This window comes from Macrobrachium rosenbergii, chromosome 2 (assembly GCF_040412425.1).
Source record: "Macrobrachium rosenbergii isolate ZJJX-2024 chromosome 2, ASM4041242v1, whole genome shotgun sequence".
Classification (NCBI taxonomy): domain Eukaryota; kingdom Metazoa; phylum Arthropoda; class Malacostraca; order Decapoda; family Palaemonidae; genus Macrobrachium; species Macrobrachium rosenbergii.
The window spans coordinates 90,637,837-90,662,690 of record NC_089742.1 but is presented as its reverse complement, the minus strand read 5'-3'; the positions used below and the strand labels follow the sequence as shown (position 1 = coordinate 90,662,690).

At 39.1% G+C, this 24,854-nt stretch overlaps 1 protein-coding gene across 1 annotated transcript in view; it reads left to right on the top strand.

The window, feature by feature from the left end:
- The window catches only part of Chsy (Chondroitin sulfate synthase), a 344,497-nt gene that overhangs the window by 267,096 nt on the left and 52,547 nt on the right, over positions 1-24,854 (top strand). The window contains 1 exon segment of the mRNA XM_067122136.1: positions 623-763. Coding sequence (XP_066978237.1) covers positions 623-763 — 141 coding nt within the window.

Below are 24,854 nucleotides of genomic sequence, written 5' to 3'. Positions count from 1 at the left end.
CCACAAGAAGATGGTACTTAACTTAGAGATGGAAAAGGTGCTCGATGCCATCGTAGATGAAGAAAAAAAATCCAAAATAATGGACGAGCACACAAAAGAAACGAATTTGTCACGTGCTAGAAAATGGAATGAAGTAGGTGGCGCTGGTGTCGCCGTCCTGGCGGGTGTTTGAGTGTGGGGGCTGTAACGGCTCACCGCTCTCTTCTGGGGGGGTTTTGATAAGGGAGAGATCTTTCGAGTATATTTCCGTGGTAGTGGTATTTCACTCACCCTTCATTATACCGACGTCTTCCTGAGAAGACGCCGACTGGGGGTAGTAACCCCAGCTTTCCTGAAAGCTCTTTTTCTCTGGTATATCTAGCATTGTTATACCTAGAAATTCGTGCTGTAATGGAATTTCACCGCTGACACGGGACTGGACTCAGAAAAGTATATTGAAAATCGCTGATTTTCAGTTATCAGTGATTTTCGTAGATTGTCGCCACACCTATAAAGAAACGGAACCCCGCCGATAACCGGGGACTGCCTGTAATTTAATTATATAGCATTAGTGACCCATGAAATTATGTCCCAGAAAAAAAATTAGTAATAGTATTAAAGTAATATTTTCCTTTTCTTTCAGATTCCTTTTGGTCCACTTCGTATCCATGAGTATGAGAGTATAGTAGAAGGAGCTGAAGCAAATGACACACTTGGAATTCATAAAATTGTTGAAGTTGTTGTAAAGAATGGCTTGAAAGATTTTACAAATTTACATTACCAGGTAAAATGAGCTTTCACTTTCACTTTCATTCATTTATTTTGATATATTGATGGAATAGTGGAGCACTCATATTTTAATTTCCTATTTGTCTGATATTTCTGGATTTAAAATTGTATTTTTTAAATAGCAATATACAGTACATTCATTTGTTATGCATATGCACACACATCTTGTGTTTTATCCAGGTGTCCTTAACTCATTATGTCAATTGAGACAGATAGTTAGATTATCAGACAAGCTAACTTCACTTTAGCCATTTCATGCCAAGATGAGAGTGGTCCATGGTAAAAGTCATGTGAGTGATCCCTTCCCTCTTCTAATCAGGGGTTACAATGAGGAATTGCATTTGGTAAAAATGGATAAATAACCTGTACATATGTTAACCTATGCAAGTGAAGTGACACAACCAATTACAGTAGTATGCCAGGATGGAATGAAGGATAACTGCTCCATCTTGACAGTACCATGGCTTCAGAGTCTTATGAGGGATCACCTTCCCTCATTTATGATGGAGTTCTGTGAGAAATTAACAGTGAATACAGAGGGATAAAACACCATAGATATGCTAATCTTCTGACACGATAACTTACCTAATGTCAGGATAAAATGTAGGATAACTGCTCTCTCCTTGCAATATCTCAGAAGTATCACGGCCTGTTGCTTTTCACTCAGGCTTGTGTGGTCGACACTTATACCACCAATCAATATACAGTGTAGTTAAAACTCTTCGGTCTCATGATCGTAAGGTCTGAGGACAATGTCTTTGATTATCACCCTGTAAACCTTGAAACTTCCTCAAAGGAGATGCTTCCAAAGTAAGCCAATTAGTTTCCCACCTTCTGGATGTCATGCAATGTAGGAAAGGATTGCCCTCCCCCCCCTTTTAATTAAAGGCAACAAGGTGATTCTTGGCCCATTCAGTGAGAGCAGCTTGCCAACTGAATTGGTGGCAAGGCCATTGTCCATGAACAGGTCCATCAGAAATTCAGAATGATTTCAATTGTAATTTCAATCGGTCATAGATAAACAAAGTCTATAGTTTTTACACTAGGTACCTAACAGTGTTAGATGAAAAATCTGTACGTGGACCAAATTTTGAAAATCCACGTGTGAAGGTTGGAGCTATAAGAGGATCATGTGTAGATGACTTTTTCTCTTACAGTCTTAGATAGGATAATATATGTCAGTGGAATTGATTTCCTTGTCCATTATATCAAAAAGAACCAATGACTAGTGGAATTGCTTTCCTTGTCCATTATATCAGAATGAACCAATGACTGTTGGGCCAATCTGTGGGCTACCAGGTAGGCATCACTGTTGAGGTAGAAGTTTGTTCAAAACCTTTGAAATCTAGGACAGTGGAGGAAAGAGGCAGATTATCCTCTGTCTGTTTCAGTCTTGTAGGAACACAGTCTCTTCCTATTGTTGAGTGTCCAGGAAGTTGATGGTTCTCCCATGCTTAACTTTTGGATGTGGAAGCAGATTGGCAATTGCTTGAATGGAGGTTTTGTCTAACATCTACTTCTTCAAAGCTGCCCTCTGCCCTGACAGGGAGTCTGCTGTCATGTTGAGTGACCCGGCTGGGGTGGATTGCTGAAAAATGCCATGGAGTGGATTGTTGACAAATGCCACTTCCATGCTGAAGCCATCAGCATGATGGACAACATAACTGCATTGAGAGAAACTGAGGAGGAGCAGAGACTTTTGATACAAGTCATCACTATTATGTTATTCAGGACCAACTGGATTTGGGTCTCCTTTGGAGGTTTTAAAGTTTTAAGAGACAGGAAGATGGTCATCATTGCCAAGGAGTTGATATGACACCTCTTTAATTAAAAACTGGTGACCATCCAGTTGCCTGACGACCCCTCCCAGTGGTCCCCCCTAAACTGTCAAGGAGGCATCCATGTGTATAACTACCTGCATAGCTAGGATAGTCAGGTTAACCTGTTTGGCAAGAACACCCTTCTGGGTCCATGGACAAAGTATCTTGCTGAACCCCTGCTTCTGCAGTTTAAATTCACTGCAAAGCCTCTTCCAGCCTTCCACTGTTAACATTATTTAGTTACAGTTTGAGAATTTGATCCACCACAGGCACAAGCTGTAACAGGCCTGTGAGCCATTCCAGCTGTTGGCAGGAGACCTTGGATTGGGCTTTAACCCTTGTAGATATTTTCTGAATCAAGTACTGTCAAACCGCGGATTTTGTACGTTTTGGACTTCATCAAAATTTTGACTCAGGCTTCGTACATCTGCTCGGAGATCATATACCTGGAAACGCTCCTTCCAGAGGCCCACCGCATGACTAGGCCCTGTACCAAGCACCCAAATGCATTGAGTGCAACTCTTAAATAAGCCATCATGGGTCCAAAGAAAGTTCCAAGTACCAGCCCTTCGGTAAAAAAGACAAGAAACACGATAGAGTTTAAGAAAGAAATTGTAGCAAAGTACGAAAGTGGCGTACGCATGACTGATCTTGCTAGGATGTACGGCAAGTCCGTATCAACAATCAGTCCCACCTTAACAAAGAAAAAAGAAATCAAGGAAGCTGATGTTGCGAAAGGGTTAACTTCATTAACGAAACAGGGATCGCAACTAGTCGAAGATGTTGAGGAGCTGTTGTTGGTGTGGATCAGCAAAAAACAGTTAAGTGGGAGATAGTGTGTTGGTGGCAATAATTTGTGAAAAGGCAAGGATGTTGCATGCTGATCTCACTAAGGAAATGCATGCAACAAGTGCTGCTGCTATTAGTGAATTTAAGGCCAGCAGAGGCTGGTTCGAAAAATTCAGAAAGCGAACAGGCATACATAGTCTCTTAAGGCATGGGGAGACTGCTAGTTCCTACAAACTTGCCACTGATGAATTCATTGAGGAATTCAAAGAGTACGTAAAGGCTGAAGGATTCCTCCCCCAACAAGTCTTCAGTTGTGACGAAACAGGCCTCTTTTGGAGAAAAATGCCAAAGAGGAGCTACATCACGTAGGAGGAAAATGCACTTCCAGGACACAAACCTATGAAGGATAGGCTAATTCTCTTGTTCTGTGGGAATGCCAGTGGGGATTTCAAAGTGAAGCCTATACTGGTGTATCACTCTGAAACTCCCCATTTGTTCAAGAAAAACAATGTCATCAAGAATAAATTGCCTGTGATGTGGAAGGCTAACAGAAAAGAATGGGTCATGAGGCAAATTTTCATTGAGTGGGTCAATGAAGTGTTTGGCCTTATGGTGACGAAACACCTCCTGGAAAATAACCTGCCACTCAAATACCTCCTGGTAATGGACAGTGCTCCTGTTCATCCTCTGGGCTTGGAAGACCAATTGTTAGATAAATTCAAATTCATCATATTGTTAGATAAATTTAAATTCATCACAGTGAAGTTCTTGCCCCCTAATACACAGCTCATGGACCAATGGATCATTTCAAACTTCAAGAAACCACACACCAAAGCGCTGTTCCAATGGTGCTTCGAAGTGACCTCGGACGCTGAATTGACCCCTCAGAGAGCTCTGGAGGGATCACTTCAGTATCTTCAATTGCACAAGCCTTATAGATAAGGCTTGGCAGGGAGTGACTTCCAGGACAATGAACACTTCTTGGAGAAAATTGTGGCCAGGATGTTACCTCAAGAAGGATTTTGAAGGATTTGTGGCTAACCCTGCCAACCCTACGCCTGTTGCAGAATCCATAGTGTCTTAAGGAAGTCCATGGGCTTGGATGTGAGTTGGGATGACATGCTGAAAGAGCTAGTGGATGCCCACAGGGAAGAGCTAACCACAGCTGCAAGACCTTCAGCAAGAACAGCAACAGCAGATAAGGAATCAGAAGAGGAGGAGGAAGAGAGAGGGAATAATGTGCCTACTTCAGTGATTAAGGACATGTTTGCAAAATGGAGTGATGCAAAAAATGTTTTGGAGAATTATCACCCTAATAAAGGTGATGTAATCTGTGTCTCCGACATGTTCCATTTTAGGCAAATCTTGAAGAGACACCAGAAACAAATGTCTCTTTGCCAGTAAAAAACAAAGAGGGGTAAGTAACCCCAGATTGTGCCAGTAAAAAACAAAGAGGAGAAGTAACCCAAGTTAGGGCCTTGATACCTGAAGTCCTTCTGGAGGGGGAGTTCTCTTCCAAACGATAACCTCTCCTCCTCCCTCTCCATCTTCCATACACTAACAAGAGTCTTCCATAAGGTAAGAGTGATGTCAGGTGTTCATTTAGCCATTTCATTAGCCATTTATATTTATGTCTCATTGTTTTCTGTGTAAAACTATATTCTATATAAAATGTATTTTTAAAAATATTTTTGGTGTCTGAAATGCATCAATTGGATTTATATTCTTCCTTATGGGAATTATTGTTTTGGAGTTCATACGTTTCAGACTTTGTCAGATGTTCTAGAACAGATTATGTATGAAATCTGAGGTTCCATTGTATATGCAAAGCATATACCATTGGTGTGGTTGGGCAGGTTGACCCAGTGCTGTAAGATCATTGCCACCTGGCAGAGAGGGAGTCTCTGTAAAGGGCTAGGAACTGAAGAAGAAACAGTGCTTGGGGGAGGGGATTTCCTTGGGAAGAGGGGGATCACTTTTGGGGTCCTCCTCAATGTCAGATTTTACGTAGGAGAGCCTGAATCCACTTCAGGAAGTTGTCTTCATGTGAGAACAAGGCCAGCACACCAAACCCTCTCGGGTAAGAAAGGAGAGTTCAATGGCTTGGTCCACATCTTGCCATTCGTTTAGGGTATCTGTTCCTATTAATGCTGAGAGACCTTGGATTCTGACATCTTTGTAAGCTTACTAGAGTATTGTATGCATTTTGGGTGGGAAGGAGCTCTGCTGGGAAGATGTATGAGTATTCTCTTCCACCTATACTCCTACTGGAACTGGGAACCTGAATGGCTATTTTAAACAGAGATCACCACCATCTGGGATGGTTGCCATGAGCCTATGAACAGATCTCACATGTCCAATGACCATTCAGCTCACCTTTGATGTCTGCAAAGGGTGTTTGTGACGTGTGGTATGTGCTGTCCTCGCTGGCTCCTTTGACGAGAACAGATTGCCAATTTTAAAACTAAAAACACCATTTCAAATCTTTACATCTTTAAAAGTATGTGTTAGTCATGTTTAATTTTTCTTTCTATTAAACCATTGATTTTATGTGATACTTAGGGAAATCTTAAATATAATGCTTAGTCAAAACATGCCAATATTAAATCCTCACCCAATTAAGAGTTCCTTTGTCTGTTTAAATACATATTTTGGTGACAAATTTACAGAAATATAATTAAACTAAAGGCATTATTCATAAAATACAAATAGTTTAACACAACAAAAAAGAAGTACAGGAAAAATTGTTATCCAGTTAAGGTAAAAGTACTTGTAACTCAGACAGATAAGTACCTGAATTAGGGCACAACAAGAGATTTGATCAACATGGGGTTCATGAAGATAGTGAATGGTAACAATGGAACCTGGCATGACCAAGGAACTTTAAGAAAAAGTAAATCCTCCCAAGCAGTAAAGTACGTAGTACTAAGGGAAAAAAAGAGCAGTTCTTATAATGGAACTAGAAAGGGAACCAGGAATTGCAAAAATACAAGAGCACTCTTATATATACATACATACATACACACACACACACACATATATATACACACACACACACAGTAAACCCCCCAGATTCGCGTTCTCACGATTCGCGGACTCATGTATTCACGGATTTCTCTTTGGAACGTGTCTACCCATTATTTGCAGAAAATTCGCCCATTTGCAGTATTTTTCACTGAGAAATATTCACTGAATACTGTATTTTCATCTCATTTTCGTGACTAAATGCACTTTTTGTGATAAAACTATTAAAATACTCAGGTAATGCTTGAGTTACGATAATTCACCTTACGATGATTCGATTTTGCAGTGGGGTAAGCAATTAATACCGGTACCAGAATAGTATTTGTAAAATATTTTTAAATTTCGCGTGGATGCAGGCAGCAGCGTAATCGGGCAGTGAGGGAGACCAAATTACAAGAGAGAACTTTTCCTCCATCTCTTTACCCTATCTTCTTGTTAAAAAAAGTAAAAGAGAATGGTTAAAGTATTGTTAGTAACATTATATTCATGCATAAATACGTACAGCCATAAACAACCGACCAAGAAACTGTTGTTTTGCTTATAACCGAATCGGATAACAACAGCCATTTACCTGGTATTTCAACCATCGTACGGTAATAAACAATTACTGTAGATTATGGCACAAATGACATTAAGTAGAATAGGACTGATATATTTTTACACTATACCCTTACTCGGTATGGATAAAAGATCTTCAAGGAAATATACTGCTAAATTTTGAGAAAACAATGTTCAAGCTGCAAATGGCTATACAGTTAATTATTGTGCATCAGCAACATGGATGAAACTCAATCGTAATTAAAATTGAAGAGAAAGTATTTTAATCACGACTACTAGGCATGAAAGAACACATTACTGTTATTTTTATGCCGGTAAACGGTAAATACGTAAAGCTTGTATTATAATGAAATCAAGTGAAAATGGCGAATGGAATCTTGAACTTTTTTTTACACAAAACAAACATCCCCAAACGGCCATCGTCATCTAATGAAAATAATAGATAAAATAATTTCACAACGAGACGTATTTTAGCTATATTTTGACTTAAAAACACTTCGTATGATGAAAAATAACCTTGCCCCATATAAATAAAGTATCTAGAGATACATTTACACTAACTAGGAGCAAGAAAAGCACTCTGAACTGAGTTAAATGCAGCGAAGTAAACGCCGCGTAAACATTTCCAAGCCAAAACATCAATCGCTATGATCGCAATTTATAATACAAAAGCAATATAAGAATATATACAATATTATTGGATAAAGTGAATTAAAGCATAACACTTTAAAAGATCCATGGAAAAGATGCATATTCGTTATGTTGACGTTTGTATAATACGATATGTGAATATATAAAAGAGTATAATGTAGGCTATGCTACCGTGTATGTAAACAATATACCATAGTGTAGGCTAAGCTAATTCTTGTTTGTTATTCAATTTCTCTTTGTATAGAATTATCATAAGTCATTTTGCATGAACCTCCAGAATTAGCTGATATTAATAATTATTGTACCATGTATGTAAAGAGTATATTTTATAGTGTAGGCTAGTCTACCATATATGAATACAGTTCATGGCACCGAATACCCTAATGTAGGCTAGGCTATGTTCAAGATACGTGTTGTTATTTCTTACGTTTTTTCCAACAAACAATGGTTTTTTTTTTTTTAACCTAACCCCACCGTAAGTAGGATAATACCTGTATAAGCATTTTTAGTTTGATTAGTGTGTGTTTGAACTATCAAAATAGGCAGTTCTAAGTGTTTTTAGGAGGGTTCTAAGTATTCACGGGTTTTAGCTATTCGAGGGTGTGTGGTACATCATCCCCTGCAAGTACTTTGACAAGTTTACTGTTTATTATATATTACATATATATATATCCCTAAAAATATATATATATATATATATATATATATATATATATATATATATATATATATATATATATAAATATATATATATATATACATATATGTATGTGTATATATATATATATAGTCATAAAATGTTTTTTATATATAACATGTTATATATGTGTGTTTTGTGTGTCACCTAACAGTAATTTGTTTTTTGAACATGTTTAAGTTTTAAAAACCTAACAGTAATTTGTTCTTTTGATATTTTTTTTTATTCAACTTTGGTTATTAATCATACGGTTAACAATATAAAAAAGAATGGTGAGTGAAAAATTCATATTACGAAAAATGACGAAACATTTTGAAAAATTTCACTTCAGATGATTGGGCAAAAGAGTCAAAGAAGAAACAATACTTCGAATCCAGATAAAAGCTTATTGACTAATAAAGTAATATTGAATAATCATCAATGAAATTATATATAAATAAAGAAAGAAAGAATTCAACCATTATTGTTTTCAAAAACAAAAAAGAAAAAATCTCATAAAGTCGTATGTTATCGTGTGACTCCTCATTCGGTCAGGAAAATTAAACTAAACTGTCTCGTCACTTGCACCGATAAGATGGGCAACAGATTGCCACGCCACAATCATTAGCTTGCATAAGACTAATGTCTCTATTGTAGATATTGCTCGGCAGCTTAGCGCAAATAAAACAACCATGTATAGAGGAATAAAACAACAGAGAGAACAAGGAAATATGATAAATTCATTGTAAAAATTGGAGGACGACCCCATTGTTGCATTACTGTTTAAGGATCATCATGGGATAATCACTGAAGGAGCTCCGCCTAACTCCCCTGACAAGCCGGTGTTGCCATAAAGAGAGAACATTACACTTTCCCTTCAAGTTGCTGCTCAAACCATCCGTAACAGGCTACATGAGACCAAAATATTATTTCATCATACTCCTGCCAAGAAACACTTCATATCAGCAAAACACAAAGAATAGAGGCTAGGGTTTGCGTTATAATATAATCCAGTGGCCGATGATTTCTGTAAGAATCATCTTCTGCGAAGAGGAGGAGACATTCTCCGCTGATGAGCATGGTAGTCTTCTTCACTGCTAGCGTTTAGCATTAACTAAATTAATGTTGAACTTCTTGCTAATTTTAATTCTTTAGAAACTTAGATAATAAGAAGTACAAAAATAGGCGTTATATATTCGGTTAACTTCATAAGAGGCATCAAAATGATAGGCCTAAGTAGCAATGAAAGAAATGAGAAATTATGCATGATAAATGGCATTATATATATATATATATATATATATATATATATATATATATATATATATATATATATATATATGTGTGTGTGTATGTGTGTGTGTGTGTGTGTGTGTGTGTGTATATTACTATGTATTCACAATATATTCTGTGTATTACAAAAACAGATGTGAAATCTGTAATCTGTTAGTCTAGTTCAGTATATTTTATATTAAGTTTCACTAGTTCACAATATACATAGGATTAGTCATTCAAAAATTTGATTAATAATAATGTGCAAGCAAATCTTTACAAAAGTCGTATTTGTTGATGTTAATAAGACTAATAGTTCAACTTATAACAGTCGTAGGCCTATGTCTACAAAGTTCACACATATGAAGGAGATAAAATGATAGAGATGGCAGTTGGAGATGAAAATATTAAAATATAAGAACAGCGATGACCTCTAAAGTATTAGAGTAACATCCTTTTATTAAGTAAAGTATGACAACAGTAAGCAGTATCAGAAAAAGCCCTATTTAAGGGAAACTGCAGGTAATTTCTCGGACCCACCCCTATAATGTCCATTTGTTTCACGCGCTTACAACTGAGTTGCCAAATGGCGCCCGATGTCGCTATTATAAGCTGTTGTCCGAAAAGTTTTGATGTATGTTGGAATGTGATGAATATACAGTAAACCTCCTGTATTCGCGGTCTCACGATTCACGGACTCACCTATTCGTGGATTTCACCATGGAACATATATATGCATTATTCGCTGAAAATACACCCATTCGCGGTATTTTTCACTGAGAAATATTCACTAATTACTGTATTTTCATCTCACTTTCATGATTAAATGCACTTTTTGTGATAAAATTCTTAAAATACTCAGGTAGTGCTCAAGTTATGATAATTTGCCTTATGATAGTTCGATTTTGCAGTGGGGTAAGGGGTTAATACCGATATGACAATATTTATAAAATATTTTTAAATTTCGCACGGGCACAGCCAGCAGCGTACAATCAGGCAGCAAAAGAGAAAAAATTACAATAGACCAACTTCTTTTCCTCCATCGCTTTATCATATCTTCTAGTTAAAATAATATAAGAGAATTATAAAAGTATCATTAGTAATGTTATACTCTTGCGTAAATGCGTACAGTCATAAACAGCCGACCGAGAAACTGTTGTTTTGCTTATCACTGAATCGGATAACAACAGCCGTTTTGCTTGTATTTCAACCATCGTACGGTAATACACAATTACCATAGTTATAGTACAAATGAAGTTAAGTAGAATAGGACTGATATATTTTTACATTACACCCTTATTCGGTATGGATAAAAGATCAGCAAGGAAATATACTGCTAAAATTAAGCTGCAAGTTGTAGCTGAAGCTGAAAAAACAATGTTCAAGCTGCTAATGACTATAAATTATCGTGCATCAGCAACATGGATGAAACTCGACCGTAATTAAAATTGAAGAGAAAGTATTTTAATCAAAACTACTACGCATGAAAGAACACATTACTGTTACTTTTACGCTGATAAACGATAAATACGTAAAGCTCATATCATGAAATCAAGTGAAAATAGCAAACAATTTTGATTTTTTTTTTACACAAAACAAATGCCCCCAAACAGCCAACGTCATCTATTAATGAAAAAAATAGCCAAGTTAATTTCATGAGACATATTTAAGTTATATTTTGACTTGAAAACACTTCACATAACGAAAAATAACCTTGCCCCATATAAATAAAGTATATAGAGATTCATTTACACTAACTAGAAGCAAGAAAAGTGCTCTGAGTTAAATAAAGCAAAATAAACTTACCGCATAATCGATTTCCAAACCAAAACATTAATGGCTATGATTGCATTTTATAATGCAAAAGCAATATAAGAATATATACAGTATTATTGGATACAGTGAATTAAGGCATAACATTTTAAAAGATCCATGGAAAAGATGCATATTTGTTTTGTTGATTAGTATAATGTGATATTGTGCAAATATAGAGTACAGTATAATGTAGGCTAGACTACCGTATATGTATACGATATACCATAGTGTAGGCTAAGCTAATTCTTGTTTGTTATTCAGTTTCTCTTTGTATTGAATTATCATAAGTCGTAGGCTAAGCTAATTCTTGTTTGTTATTCAGTTTCTCTGTGTATTGAATTATCATAAGTCACTTTGCATGAACCTCCAGAATTAGCTGATATTAGTAATTACTATACCATGTATGTACAGAGTATTCTTTATAGTGTAGGCTAGGGTTTTTGAGTCCTTTGTTGGCCATGACCATGTTCGATGGGCCGGAGTTCGATTCTTAAATGAAATGAAGAGTTAGAGGAATTTATTTCTGGTGATAGAAATTATTTCTCGCTATAATGTGGTTCGGTTCCACAATAAGTTGTAGGTCCCGTTGCTAAGCCAACTGGTTCTAGCCACGTAAAATAAGTCTAATTTCGGCCAGCTCTAGAGAGCTGTTAATCAGCTCAGTGGTCTCCAAAACTAAGCAAATTTTAGTGTAGGCTAGGCTATATTCGAGATACGTTTTTTTCCAACAAATGATGGGTTTTTTTGGAACCTAACCCCATCGTAAGTAGGATAATAAATGTATAAGCATTTCTAGTTTTTTTTGTGTGTTTGAACTATCAGAATAGGCAGTTCTAAGTGTTTTTAGAAGCGTTCTAAGTATTTGCGGGTTTTAGCTATTCACGGGGCGGTATGGTACGCATCCAACACGAATATGGGTGGTTTACTTATACATAAAGGCAATACCACGAAGGAAAGACATTCCATCACTTTTCTTTCCTTTGTATATATACATATATATATATATATATATATATATATATATATATATATATATATATATATATATATAGATATATATATATATATATATATATATATATATATATATATATATATATATATATATATATATATATATACTGTGTATATATATATACAGTAATACTTCGATCTTACACGATTGAGTTGAGAAATTCACACACACATGAACTTTTCACTGGAACCTAACTAATGGGCATACGCGATTTTTTCACAGACACACGAAATTCTCGAGAAACCCTGCAGAAGTGGGTGTTTAATTTTTGAAGTAATTTACAAGTTTTCATGCTTTTATGTGTAAAATCTGTATGAAAAATGCATTTCATTCTTTTATGTGTAAAATCTGTATGAAAAATGCATTTCATGCTTCTATGTGTAAAATCTGTATGAAAAATGCATTTGATGTTTTAATGTGCAAAATCTCTATGAAAAATGCATTTCATGCTTTCATGTTTAAAATCTCTATGAAAAATGCATTTCATGCTTTCATGTGTACAATCTGTATCGAAAATGTATTATTTTTATTTTTGTACATGCATAAATATGATGCAAAGGTAATTTCAGCACATTCATTTAATGTACTTTTACAAGATGTGATACCCATTTGCAAAGTTACTGCACTTTTCAAAGATGATACCCCTGCAGAAAATGCTTGTTTAATGTTTGAAGTACATTTATAAGTTTTCATGCTTTTAACTGTAAAATTTATATGGAAAATTTATATTTCTGGATCGGGGTCCCGTGTCACCTGGTGAAATAGTCCATTCAGCACTTATTTCTAGGTAATTCCGTTGCTAGATACCAGAGAAAGCTAAATGAAATGCTGGAGTTACTACCCCAGAGCGAGCTCCACTAGATGGAGTCGTGTATGGAAAAGGGTGAACTACAAAACACGGAACCTTATCCTATAGAGATTCCCAATGTCAAAAGTCCCAACGAGAGGTGCCGATACAAGCCCATGCACTACTCATGGACTGTATACAAGGCAACACTAGCCGATTCCATTTTAGCACGTTTTTTTGTTCACACGTAATTTCGTTGTGATCCTTATTTTGTGCTCTATTTTGGATTTTTATGGCATCCTCGCAAGGTTCTTCTTCAATTACTTGAGTACCAGTGTTTTGTTGTTTTTTAGGCGATTGAGTCTTCTTATTTTCCTTTAATTTAATATTTAAAGGAATTTATAACGCCCGTCTCGATCTCCTCTCACGTCATCTCTTGACCTCTCTTGGTCTTGGGTCGGCATATTTGTTTTGTGTTTTTATTTGTATCCCTTTTTATTTGGGATGTTTTACCTTTAATGATCCCTAACTTTAGTGGGTTTGATTAATTTTTGTTTGTTCTGTACCCATTTACTACGAGAAGTGCTGTTTAGCGTTTAGGCTACTAATAGAGCTACCCCCTCGGCCCATTCGCTTTTATCATGGCTTCAGTACGAGAGTGATTTTTATTACGGAAGTGATGTTTAGCGTTTAGGCTACTTGGCTACCCACTCGGGCCCATTCGCCTTTATCATGGCTTCATTACGGAGTGATGTTTAGCGTTTAGGCTACTTGAGCTACCCCCTCAGGCCCATTCGCTTTTTATCGTGGCTTCATTACGAGAAATGTTGTTGAGCGTTTAGGCTGAATAGCTTCCCCTTTTATTAGCCCATTACGCTTATTATCATGGCCTCATTATGCTTTATTTTTGTCACTCACTTCTCTTAGCCTTTGGGGATCTTATTTTCATTGGTACTGTTACACGGTTTTTACTTTGTTTTTATAATTTTGTTTATTTTTTGAATTTTGTGTTCCCTTCCTGGTCAAGTGCTGTCTTGCTGTTTAGGCTACGTGGTTCCCCTCGGGCCTATTCGCTTCTTATTTTGGCTTTATTTTGCCTTGTTTTAGACTCACTTCTGTAAGTGTATGGGAACATGATTTTCATTGTTACATTTAATTTTTTGACCTTGTGCTTGGATGCTTTTGAATTTTGTTAATTTTGGGATACTTTCATTTAACTGGAGGTCGGTCATGTCCCTTCACGTCCATGTTGTGTTGGGCCTGCCTATCCTCCTACATGTACCTTATAGACAATTTTTGTTTTATTATGATTTTTTTGAGTTATTGGTTAGCCTTTACCCTCTCCTAGGCTTCCTTCCTTTACATCGCCTCAGTTAGGTTAGCCTAGGGTTGGCTGTAACACTTTTTGCCTTCGGGGAAAAAATTCGTTAAGGAGGGGGACGATCTCGATCTGTACGTATGAGTTTCATGTCGGTGATCTCGTTCTGTACATGTGTGTTTTTATGTCTGGTGCTTCCCTTTGTTTGGTTTTGACTTGGATATATTGCCTGAAACGTCCACCCTCTCTCCTGTTTCCTTTTCACTTAGGCTAATGTTCCTAATAAGTTAAGCTGGAATAGCGAGGGTTTACCTAAATAGCCTATCCTAGTTCAATCCTTCTTTGGGTTGCTTACCAATGGTGACCGGGAGTGCTCTCCCCACTCCTGTTCACACTTCTTTTACCGACTATATATATGTTATTTTGTGGTTTCGAGAGTCCCCTTCTCTCCCTTTTATCCTTTGCTCTCTCTCTCCCCCTTGGTTTGTTTTCAAAGTTTGTTAACTTTCCAAGGCTTGAGAGCAATTATCCTTATTTTATGTCGTAGCCTAAATCCCTCCTCTGCATTGATTGATTGTCCTTTGGTGTGTCTGAGTTGGCACTCCACCTGGACCTGGAGGTGACCAGGAGTGCTCTCCCCACTCCTGTTCACACTCCTTTTATCTTTCATTGCTCTCCTGGCCGTAGAGGTTTTTGCCCTTCCTCTCCTTTTCTCTCGCTCTTGTCGTACAACACAGCTTACATAGCGAGGGGATCTATGAGAATCTCTGGGCGCCCGGGGAGTGCTGTCCCACCCCTGGTCGCTGCTTTGGGTTACCAACCTCCTGGCCTATCCTTCCCCCTTCCTTTTACGTCGACTATTTCCCTTCGTGGTGCTTCCTACATGTTCGCACCTCACTGTTGGGATCTCATACGAGGCCAGTTAGCGTTTTCCACCTAACTGTCTTCTGCTTTATTTACTTTCTCGTTCCCCATGTCCTTTTTGCTACTACCTGTTCGGTGTTTCGTTATCTTGTTGGGCGCTCTCCTGCTTACTGCTACGGCGGTTTTAGTGTTTAGCAGTCGGCGTTTATTCCCCCCACCGCTATCACTTCCGTTCAGGATATCCTCCTCCGGGGTTTTCCTCTCTTGGCTCGGAGTGCGCCCACTTCCGAACAGTTCATAACCTTCCCACATTTTGTTCAAACATGATCGCTATTGAATGTTCCGTTGACTCTGTTTTTATGTCTATGAGTTTTGTCCTGTTAGCCCGGTTTTCTCTCCGGTTTTCTCCGGGTTTTCCTGGTCTGACTAGGCTATGGCTGCTACGGTACTCTGCTCGGCATCCGTTCCAACATGCCCTTTTCTCATACGTTTTCAGCTGGTTTTGTCAAGTGCAGGAATGCTCCGCTATCCTACAACAAACCAGCGTCACGGAGTCTATAGCTCCCATTCCGGTGCGCAGTCTGTTTTGGATTTATAGTTTGGCACGGAAGGTTATGAAGCATGCGCTATGCTCTCCTCGAGCAGGCTTCTTGATGAACCCGTAGGTTTTATATATACCTGTCGGTTTTGGGTCTCCGCCAAACTCCGCCTCATGTGACTTATTCTTGACTCGGAAGGTTGTAAAGTACGCTATGCTCTCTCCGAGCAGGCTACTTGATGAATCCGTAGGTTTTATTTACACCAGTCGGTTTTATCGCCACCAAACGCCGCCTCCTTTGGCTTATTATTAGTCGTTTGGCACCCGGCAGATTGAGTTATGCGCTATGCTCTCCCGAGCAGGCTACCTGATGAATCCGTTGTTTTCATATATACCTGTCGGTTTTACCTCCGTCAAGCTCCGCCTCATGTGGCTTATTAATAGTCGCTCTTTCGAACTCCGTCTCGGCGGGATTTCGTTAATTCGGTAGGTTTCATATAAACCTATCGGTTCTCCGCCTCTTGTGGCTTATTAATAGTTAATCTTTCGGTGTTTGGACTCTCTCCGGGCGAGATTCTCGGTGGATCGGTAGGTTTCATATACGCCTATCGATTTCCTCCGCCAAACTCCGTTTCCAGGCGAGATTCTGGGTAAATTGGTAGGTTTCATATACACCTATCGGTTTTTCCTTCGCCAAACTCCGTCTTATATAACTTATTGATAGTTGTTCCTCCGGTGTCTGGGGTCCTAATTTTTCCCCTCCTGAGGCCGGCGCAAGTCTCGTAACTCTTCGCCTCAAGTTAATTGTTTACGGAGAGTTTTCTGAAGACGTTGCGGCCTTCTGTCTGTTCTCGGACCTGTGAACATCGTCCCGGAGCGATAAGTAGGTGCGGGAATAATTGAGACAAACCTTTTCCGCTTAGCTCGGAATTAGGTGAGGCAAACTTTTCCTTTAGGGGATTCGTTACCTTCTCATCCCTTTTCGACGGTTCCTGGTCTACCGTCCCTAAGGTGAAGTCAGTAAAAAAAAAAAAAAAAAAGACCACCCTTTTTTAAACCAAGAAGACCCGCTCCGGGCCCCCTCATGGCGCCTCGGATTTCTAATCCGGTGCCATCTACGAGTTTGGCCTCGTCTTCTGAAAGGGACACGGCCCAAGCAAAGCAAGGCGGTTACCCCCTCCTTCCTTTGTTGAAAACTCTTTTACGGGTCTCCTTATAAGGAGCTCGTTATGAGGGTCATTGTCAGCCTATTAAACTAACTATCTACGTCATGGTCCATACCTTCCCTTTCCCAGGAGCTTAAATCCCAAGAGATTAATCTCAAGACTCATTGTCAATGGATCACCTGTTAAGTCCTGCTCCGTTCTGAATTCTATCGTTCGGACATCTCCACCTCTTTTCCCCTCAGTCTGGGGAATCTTGGTGCCTTCCTTTATGCTTCCCAGCATGAAGGCACCCTCCTGTCGGGGTGTGGGCACACGGAGGTTGGTGGAAGGGCATTTCTTCCCTTCCGGTCTGGTATCCTCTTATCCGGTTTTACCAGACTGTCAGAACGAGCATGGCATCTGTCTGGCAGGATCCATAAGTGAGCCCTCAGCTAGGGCTGGACACATCGTCTCCCTGAGGACTCTAACGGAGTGGCAGGCGGAGAATTCAAGTTCACGCCAGCTGTGGGGTCTTACCGTGCTCTCTTTGAGAGCCCTGTTTCTACCCCTTGTGCTCCGAATGTAGCCCTCTTATCAACAGGCTTGTTTTGAAAATGTATCGCTGAGGCATTTCCGGGAGACAGATATCACAGATACATTCACAGTGAATCTTCTGACCCCGGACTACGCTTCTAATTTATTCAGCGTACAGCTCCCTAAGCTTCGAGTCAATTTTCGGAAGCTTAAACAGGGTGTAAGTCAGGCTTGCCCGTTCCGCCTTGAGCTGAAAAATCTTATGAACAGTTTCACCTGGAGAATTAATCTTTTCCCAGGTGGGCGTTGTTACGCCCGTCTGGGGCTACTATTGTTACCCAGAGCCTCCGTTCTCATGGGTGTCTACCCTCGAGCAGAAACGGTCTGATCTTGCCGGGACCTGTCCCAAGTCCGCAAGAAGTTCATGTAGTTCAAGAGCCCCCTGCTCAGGCGGTGGTGCAGGCTCTTCAGGTCTCTGCCCTAGACAGCCGTCAGCTCTCACTCCCAGCCTCCACCTCGATGTGTGCGGGTTCAGCCAACACATCAGCCCCTTGTAACGCCCCTGTGTGTCTCTGCCTCCCCACGTGCCCGCCGGAGTTTTCTTTGCTTTATACGAAAACCCTAAGGAAAAGAATTTTCACTAGACATTTGGCCAGAGGCTCTGACCCTCGGGGTTATCATAGGAGCAGGGATGCATCCTACTCCTCTCCGAGAAATTGGGAAGGCATTCGCTTCACGGGAGGCAATCAAGCCTCCTCCCTATAGTATTTCTCATATGGGTGAGAGGCTGTACCATTTTCGGGGCCACTGGAACTTCAGTTCCTGGGCCCAGAGTATAGTTATCAGGGCCCGGGGTGGAGCTGGACTGTTGTTCCCCCCACCAATCAGGTTCAATCAGCCTCCGGCCAAAGTTCTGGGGGTCTTTGCGAATGGCCTGTCAGGCTTTTTCAGTCTGCCAAGGAAGTTCCCTTCCACTGGAAAATTTTTCCGGGCGTGTCCCGTTTGTTTTCCTTATTCATGCGGCAAGTCTCGGTTGCTTACAGTCTTGTGGGTTCGGATCCTACTGCGCCGTGGAGCCGTAACCACCTCTATAGACCTTTCCAACGCTTCCTTTCACATCTTGGTTGCAGAAAGGTCCTACCCCTTCTTGGGATTCAGACTCGGGAGCAGGCGTACCCCCTTCAGGTTCATGCCCTCCTCAATGCGGCTCCAGAGTCTTTGCCAGTTTGAACAATACCGTAGTTCAACAGCTCCGGTATTAGGAGGCTATGCTAGCTGCATATCTAGTTGCCTGGCTCATTTGGGCACCCAGCGTCGGGAATTGCCTGAGGGCGCCGGTCATTATAATCGGTTTCTAGAGTCTTTGGGCTTCTAAGTAACCAGGAAGGAATCCCACCTGATTCAGGAGGGTAGCCTTCGTAGTTATGAATCCAGTGGAAGTGGAAAGAGATAGCAAGGGCATCTTATCATTTCATCATCTCAAGCATACCTCTCCCGTGCCCAAGAAAAGGTCCTGGGTTTTCTCCAGTTTGCTTCAGTGACGGTTCTCCTTCTGAAGTCAAAGCTGGAGTTTATGACCGGGTATGGTGGAGTCAGGGACGTGTCTCCTTGATTCCTCCTGCTTGAATAGTGGCCTCCAGCCTTGCACAACTGTCAAGTGCTTACCAAGTCAGTTCCTCTCCAGCTTTCCCCCTGTCCGGCCTCAGTATTCCACACCGTCACCTCTCTGGGCGGGTGAGGTGGATATTTTTGGCCCAATGAAGTACATGGTACTTAGTCGGTCACGTTCCGGCAGTTCCATATCAACGCTTTGGAGGGCGGTGACAGTCTTCCTGTCCTGGAAACTTCTTCCCCCAAGAGGTTTCCTTTTTCAGGCTGGTTCTGAACAAAACAGCAATAGTGCGCTGCGTAAACAAGTGGTTTTGGACTCGAATTGCTTCGTTCAGGTTATGGTTCATTCTTCTCCATAACCAACAGACGCAGGTGCCTCTGTCTACCACCCTTCTCGTAGGGGTCCAAAAGGTCACTGCTTTTTCCCTATCCAGGGCCTCCCCTGGTGTCGGAATAGTCCTTAGGCGGAGCGTCATTCAGGTAGTCTTGTGACCTTTTCCTGGGCCTGGAAGTAGGTCTGTTTGCAACCCAATTCAGCCACAAACTATCAAGCTGTCCCGTCTGGTATAAACTCAGCCTGCGTCAGCCCCTCAAACTCTGATGTCCTGGCTTTGTGGTCTTTGTGAATCTTACAGTTTAGGAGGAAACTGATATTGGTCCTGTTATTACTGTTTTCCTGAAATCAGTTAAGGGATCCTACTCTACTGCAGTATGGTTCTGCAGTTAAGTAACTAGCACTCTTCACATAGTTTTCAAAAGCTACAGTACTGATGCGGCCGCATTGGCCTCAAGGAAAGTGTTTTGTTGGAACCAGACTCACAGGCCCTTAACTTTCATCCCTAAGGTCTGTGTTCGTCTAAGAACAGTACTCCGTCCACATTCGGTTTCCTGGTCTTTGAGTAATGTATCGGAGTTAGCTTCGGTAACCAACAATCATCTTGTTCTTATCTTTCCTTGTTAAGGAAGTCCCAAAAATTTTTAATCAGCTTAGCTTCTAGTGTTAGTTTTCCTGTACTGTCTGCCCTGTCTGGCGGAACCAATCAGTTTGGTTTGTCTGGCGGAACCAATCAGTTTGGTTTCCCCTCATCAGGGGTAGTGTTGTGAATTCCTCACCCTAACTTTCTATCTACAATTGAAGGTCCTCATTTTCGGTGGTCACCTTGGAAAGTACTCCCCTTTTACAAGGTCTGTTTCTGTGTCCAGTTTTCTCCTTGCAGGCTTTTTTAGACAGGACCTTGCAATTTTGTCAGGTCCTCTCCTTTAAAAAAGGGGGGGGCACTGTCATTGGGTCTGCTATTAGGCAGGAAGTATTTTCTTAATACAAGCCTATTCAGGTGCTATTCTAAGCTCATGATCTTAGACGGTGACCACTTACATTATTTTCATTACATGAACTTAGAGGACCTTACTTATGTTCAGGGTAGAATTCTCCTAGTTTTTCAACGTTTCTATTTAAGTCTTTAATAGCATAAGAATGATGTTTATTTCTCTGTTACTATTTCACCGGGTGACACGGGACCCGATCCAGAAAAAGGATTTTGACAAAGGAAAAATCTATTTCTGGAGAGGGGTCCGTGTCACCTGACCCACCCCTGTTTTTCATTCTCTCCCTCCCTTGATAAACTTCATTCTAGTGAGGTGGGTGCTAACATGGAATGCGGCTAGTGTTGCCTTGTATACAGTCCATGAGTAGTGCATGGGCTTGTATCGGCACCTCTCTCGTTGGGACTTTTGACATTGGGAATCTCTATAGGATGAGGTTCCGTGTTTTTGTAGTTCACCCTTTTCCATACACGACTCCATCTAGTGGAGCTCGCTCTGGGGGTAGTAACTCCAGCATTTCATTTAGCTTTCTCTGGTATCTAGCAACGGAATTACCTAGAAATAAGTGCTGAATGGACTATTTCACCGGGTGACACGGGCCCCCTCTCCAGAAATAGATTTTTGCTTTGTGTATGGAAAAGGGTGAACTACAAAAACACGGAACCTTATCCTATAGAGATTCCCAATGTCAAAAGTCCCAACGAGAGAGGTGCCGATACAAGCCCATGCACTACTCTCATGGACTGTATACAAGGCAACACTAGCCGCATTCCATGTTAGCACCCACCTCACTAGAATGAAGTTTATCAAGGGAGGGAGAGAATGAAAACAGGTATGTTGAAGCACCAGTGACATCGGGCCCTCTCCAGAAATAGATTTTCCTTTGTCAAAATCCTTTTTCTGGATCGGGTCCCGTCACCCGTGTGAAATAGTAACAGAGAAATAAACATCATTCTTATGCTATTAAAGACTTAAATAGAAACGTTGAAAACTAGGAGAATTCTGACCCTGAACATAAGTAAGGTCCTCTAAGTTCATGTAATGAAAATAATGTAAGTGGTCACCGTCTAAGATCATGAGCTTAGAATAGCACCTGAATAGGCTTGTATTAAGAGAATACTTCCTGCCTAATAGCAGACCCAATGACAATGTATATTTATATTTCTGTACATAAATATCATACAAGTATTATGTCCATTTGCAAAGTCTTTGTCACAAGGACTTTACATGACCTTGAGATGAGGTTGTTCAATTGCGCTCATTTGATAAAATGAATTCTTTAATGTAATATCAGAGATGTAACTAAGAGTTGTATAAGTGTCATTCTTTGAAAATTACTCTGTTCACCTCAGAGAAAAGTGCTGGTGCAATCTGTATGTGCATGTAATTACAGCACGTTCAGTTGGTGTACTTTTACAAGATGTGATACCCTGCATTTTTCAAAGATGATACCCCTGTAGAAAGTGTGTATAATTTTTAAGTTTTCGTGTTTTTAGGTGTAAAATCAGAATGGAAAATTTGTATTTATATATTTACATTCATAAATACGATACAAAAGCAGTACAGTTACTTTATTACAGTATCTCTCTCTCTCTCTCTCTCTCTCTCTCTCTCTCTCTCTCTCTCTCTCTCTCTCTCTCTCTCTCATTCGTAGTTAGCTCTCAAACATACGTTTACAACTTATTATTCTCTGTATATCATTACCTGTACAGTATATAATTTTAAATTGATTGAATTTTACCTGTACTGTACTACCTTCTCTGAACATTATGTACATGTTTCGATGTTTTATGGAATTGTACTTTTGTTGACTGACGTTTTGCCTAGTGACGCAAAGAAAACGGCTTTTACTCTAAGTGGCAAAGAAAACGGCATCCCATGAATTAGGGGTAACATTAGTATATGTGCACACCTACTGTAAATGTGCTATTATGAAACTGTGCAGTACTCAATTTTTATGTCAACCATTTACTGTATTCCTTTTTAAGGGTAATAAGCTAAATTTTAAATAAAATTACACTAACTTTAGTTCATTTAAAAGTTAGCTTTTAAATGAGCATGATTAGGGTCATATTTAGTACTTAAACTCTGGAAATAAACATTTATTAGCATTTTTAAAGACCATGCCAAACTTACGCGCAAATTCACCTTGCAAGAGGTGCTCAAGAACCTAACCTCGTAGTTTCTAGGTATGACTGTATATAAAATGTATATACTGTATATATATATATATATATATATATATATATATATATATATATATATATTATATATATATATATATATATATATATATATATATTATATATGTATATATATATATATATATATATATATATATATATATATATATATATATATATATATATATATATATATATATATATATATATATATAAAAACTGTAACTATTTCAGGATTTTGTCCCTGAAATTTTCAGGAATTCATGAAATCATTAATTCGCTTACGGATATTTGATCCCCGAGGAGCTAGTACTAAACACAGCAAAACAGTGATTCATCTACACTGTTTTGCCATGTTTAGTACTATAGCTGGTTCACTTAAGGTAGGTTCTTGGGCCTACAAGACGTTTGTTTGGCGGCCTCTGATTGGCTGGTACCGGGAGGTAGGCGGCTCGCTCACTCTCTTGTTTTTAGGTCTGTATCTCAGAAAACTAGCAATATGTTTATATATCCTCATTTATCTCACGTTTTGCACAGGATAGGAAAGTTTTGGTCATACCAAAGGATTCGGTTTTAATTCTATAACTAAATCAAGATTTCCTAAAATCAATAAGATAAAACACAAAGGAATTACGAGTGCAAGTGAAGAGAGAAGTATTTAATTCTTTATACCTGTTTTTACTTATCATCAGATTTTGCATCATTCATGCGATCAAGATAACATAAAACTTGTTTTCATACAATAAATTCACCTTGAATACGCTGGTGCTTTCAGATTTTAGATGCATGTGATATGTGAAGAGAAAATGAAGAATGTGTCTTATTTTGTGGTCCTCTCAGCCGTTAACTGTTCTTCATTGGAAGGGTGGGTAGAGCTCTCAGCTAGCACGCTGTTGGCCCAGCGTTTGAGTCTCCGGCCGGCCAATGAGGAATTAGAGGAATTTATTTCTGGTGATAGAAATTCAATTTTCGTCATAATGTGGTTCGGATTCCACAATAACCCGTAGGTCTCGTTACTAGGTAACCATTTGGCTCTTAACCACGTAAAATAAGCCTAATCCCACGGGCCATCCCTAGAAAAGCTGTTAATCAGTTCAACAGTCTGGTTAAACTAAGATATACTTAACTTCAACCGTTAACAGTTGCCAATTAGTGATATGAGAAGTTTGCAGTTTCAGCAGTATTTACTGTATTATTATGTGATTACATTTTCTGTAAGTAAAGGCATAGAATTCCCTTTACAAATGTCAAATTTTTTCTCTCCAATATCATATATGTCTGTATGTCCGGACATATCTGATAAGAAAAAATTAATAATCAGATGGATGCACCTGGATATGTTGGCTTCAATTTAGTCAAGGTGAGAAATTTGCATACTGTAGGCTTCATGATAAATAACAGGCCTACATAATTATGAGTTCATTATTATGGTGGCTTGCTTCTCTGCTTAATAACATCAAAAGCTTATGGTTTTTATATGTTCATTCAAGGAATGAAAGTACATCTTTTTATTTCTTATGATAAAATCTATTGGCAATGTAATGAATATAAAATTCTGTCTCTTTCAGAATTTGTTTGAGCTACTCTTACACCAGAATATTTATTCCTTTATATACATGTTACATTTGATAATTATGTAGGCATGTTATTTATCATGTAGCCTACAGTATGCAAATTTCTCACCTAGACTAAATTGAAGCCAACACATCCATATGCATCCATCTGATTAATTTTTTCTCATCAGATATGTCCAGACATACGGACATATATGATATTGGAGTCAATAAGTTCGACAGTCATAATGGGAATTCTATGCATTTATTTACAGAAAATGTAATGACATAATAATACGGTACATATTGTCGAAACTGCAAACTTCTCATATTCACTATACAATTGGCAACTGTCAACGGCACCTCAAAGCTCTCTGTTTGCAGATCACCGTCTCTGGGCACTACTGCCAGACTGAGTCAAGAACGGGTGCAACATAATAAGACATATTCTTCATTTTCTCTTCACATCACACACATCTAAAATCTGAAATCATCCCTGATGATGTAATAAAGTTATTTTGAAACGTTGGAAATAAAGAATTATGCTGAAATTAGTACATTTCCATGGTCCACCATCGCTGAAACATACATACATGCATATATATATATA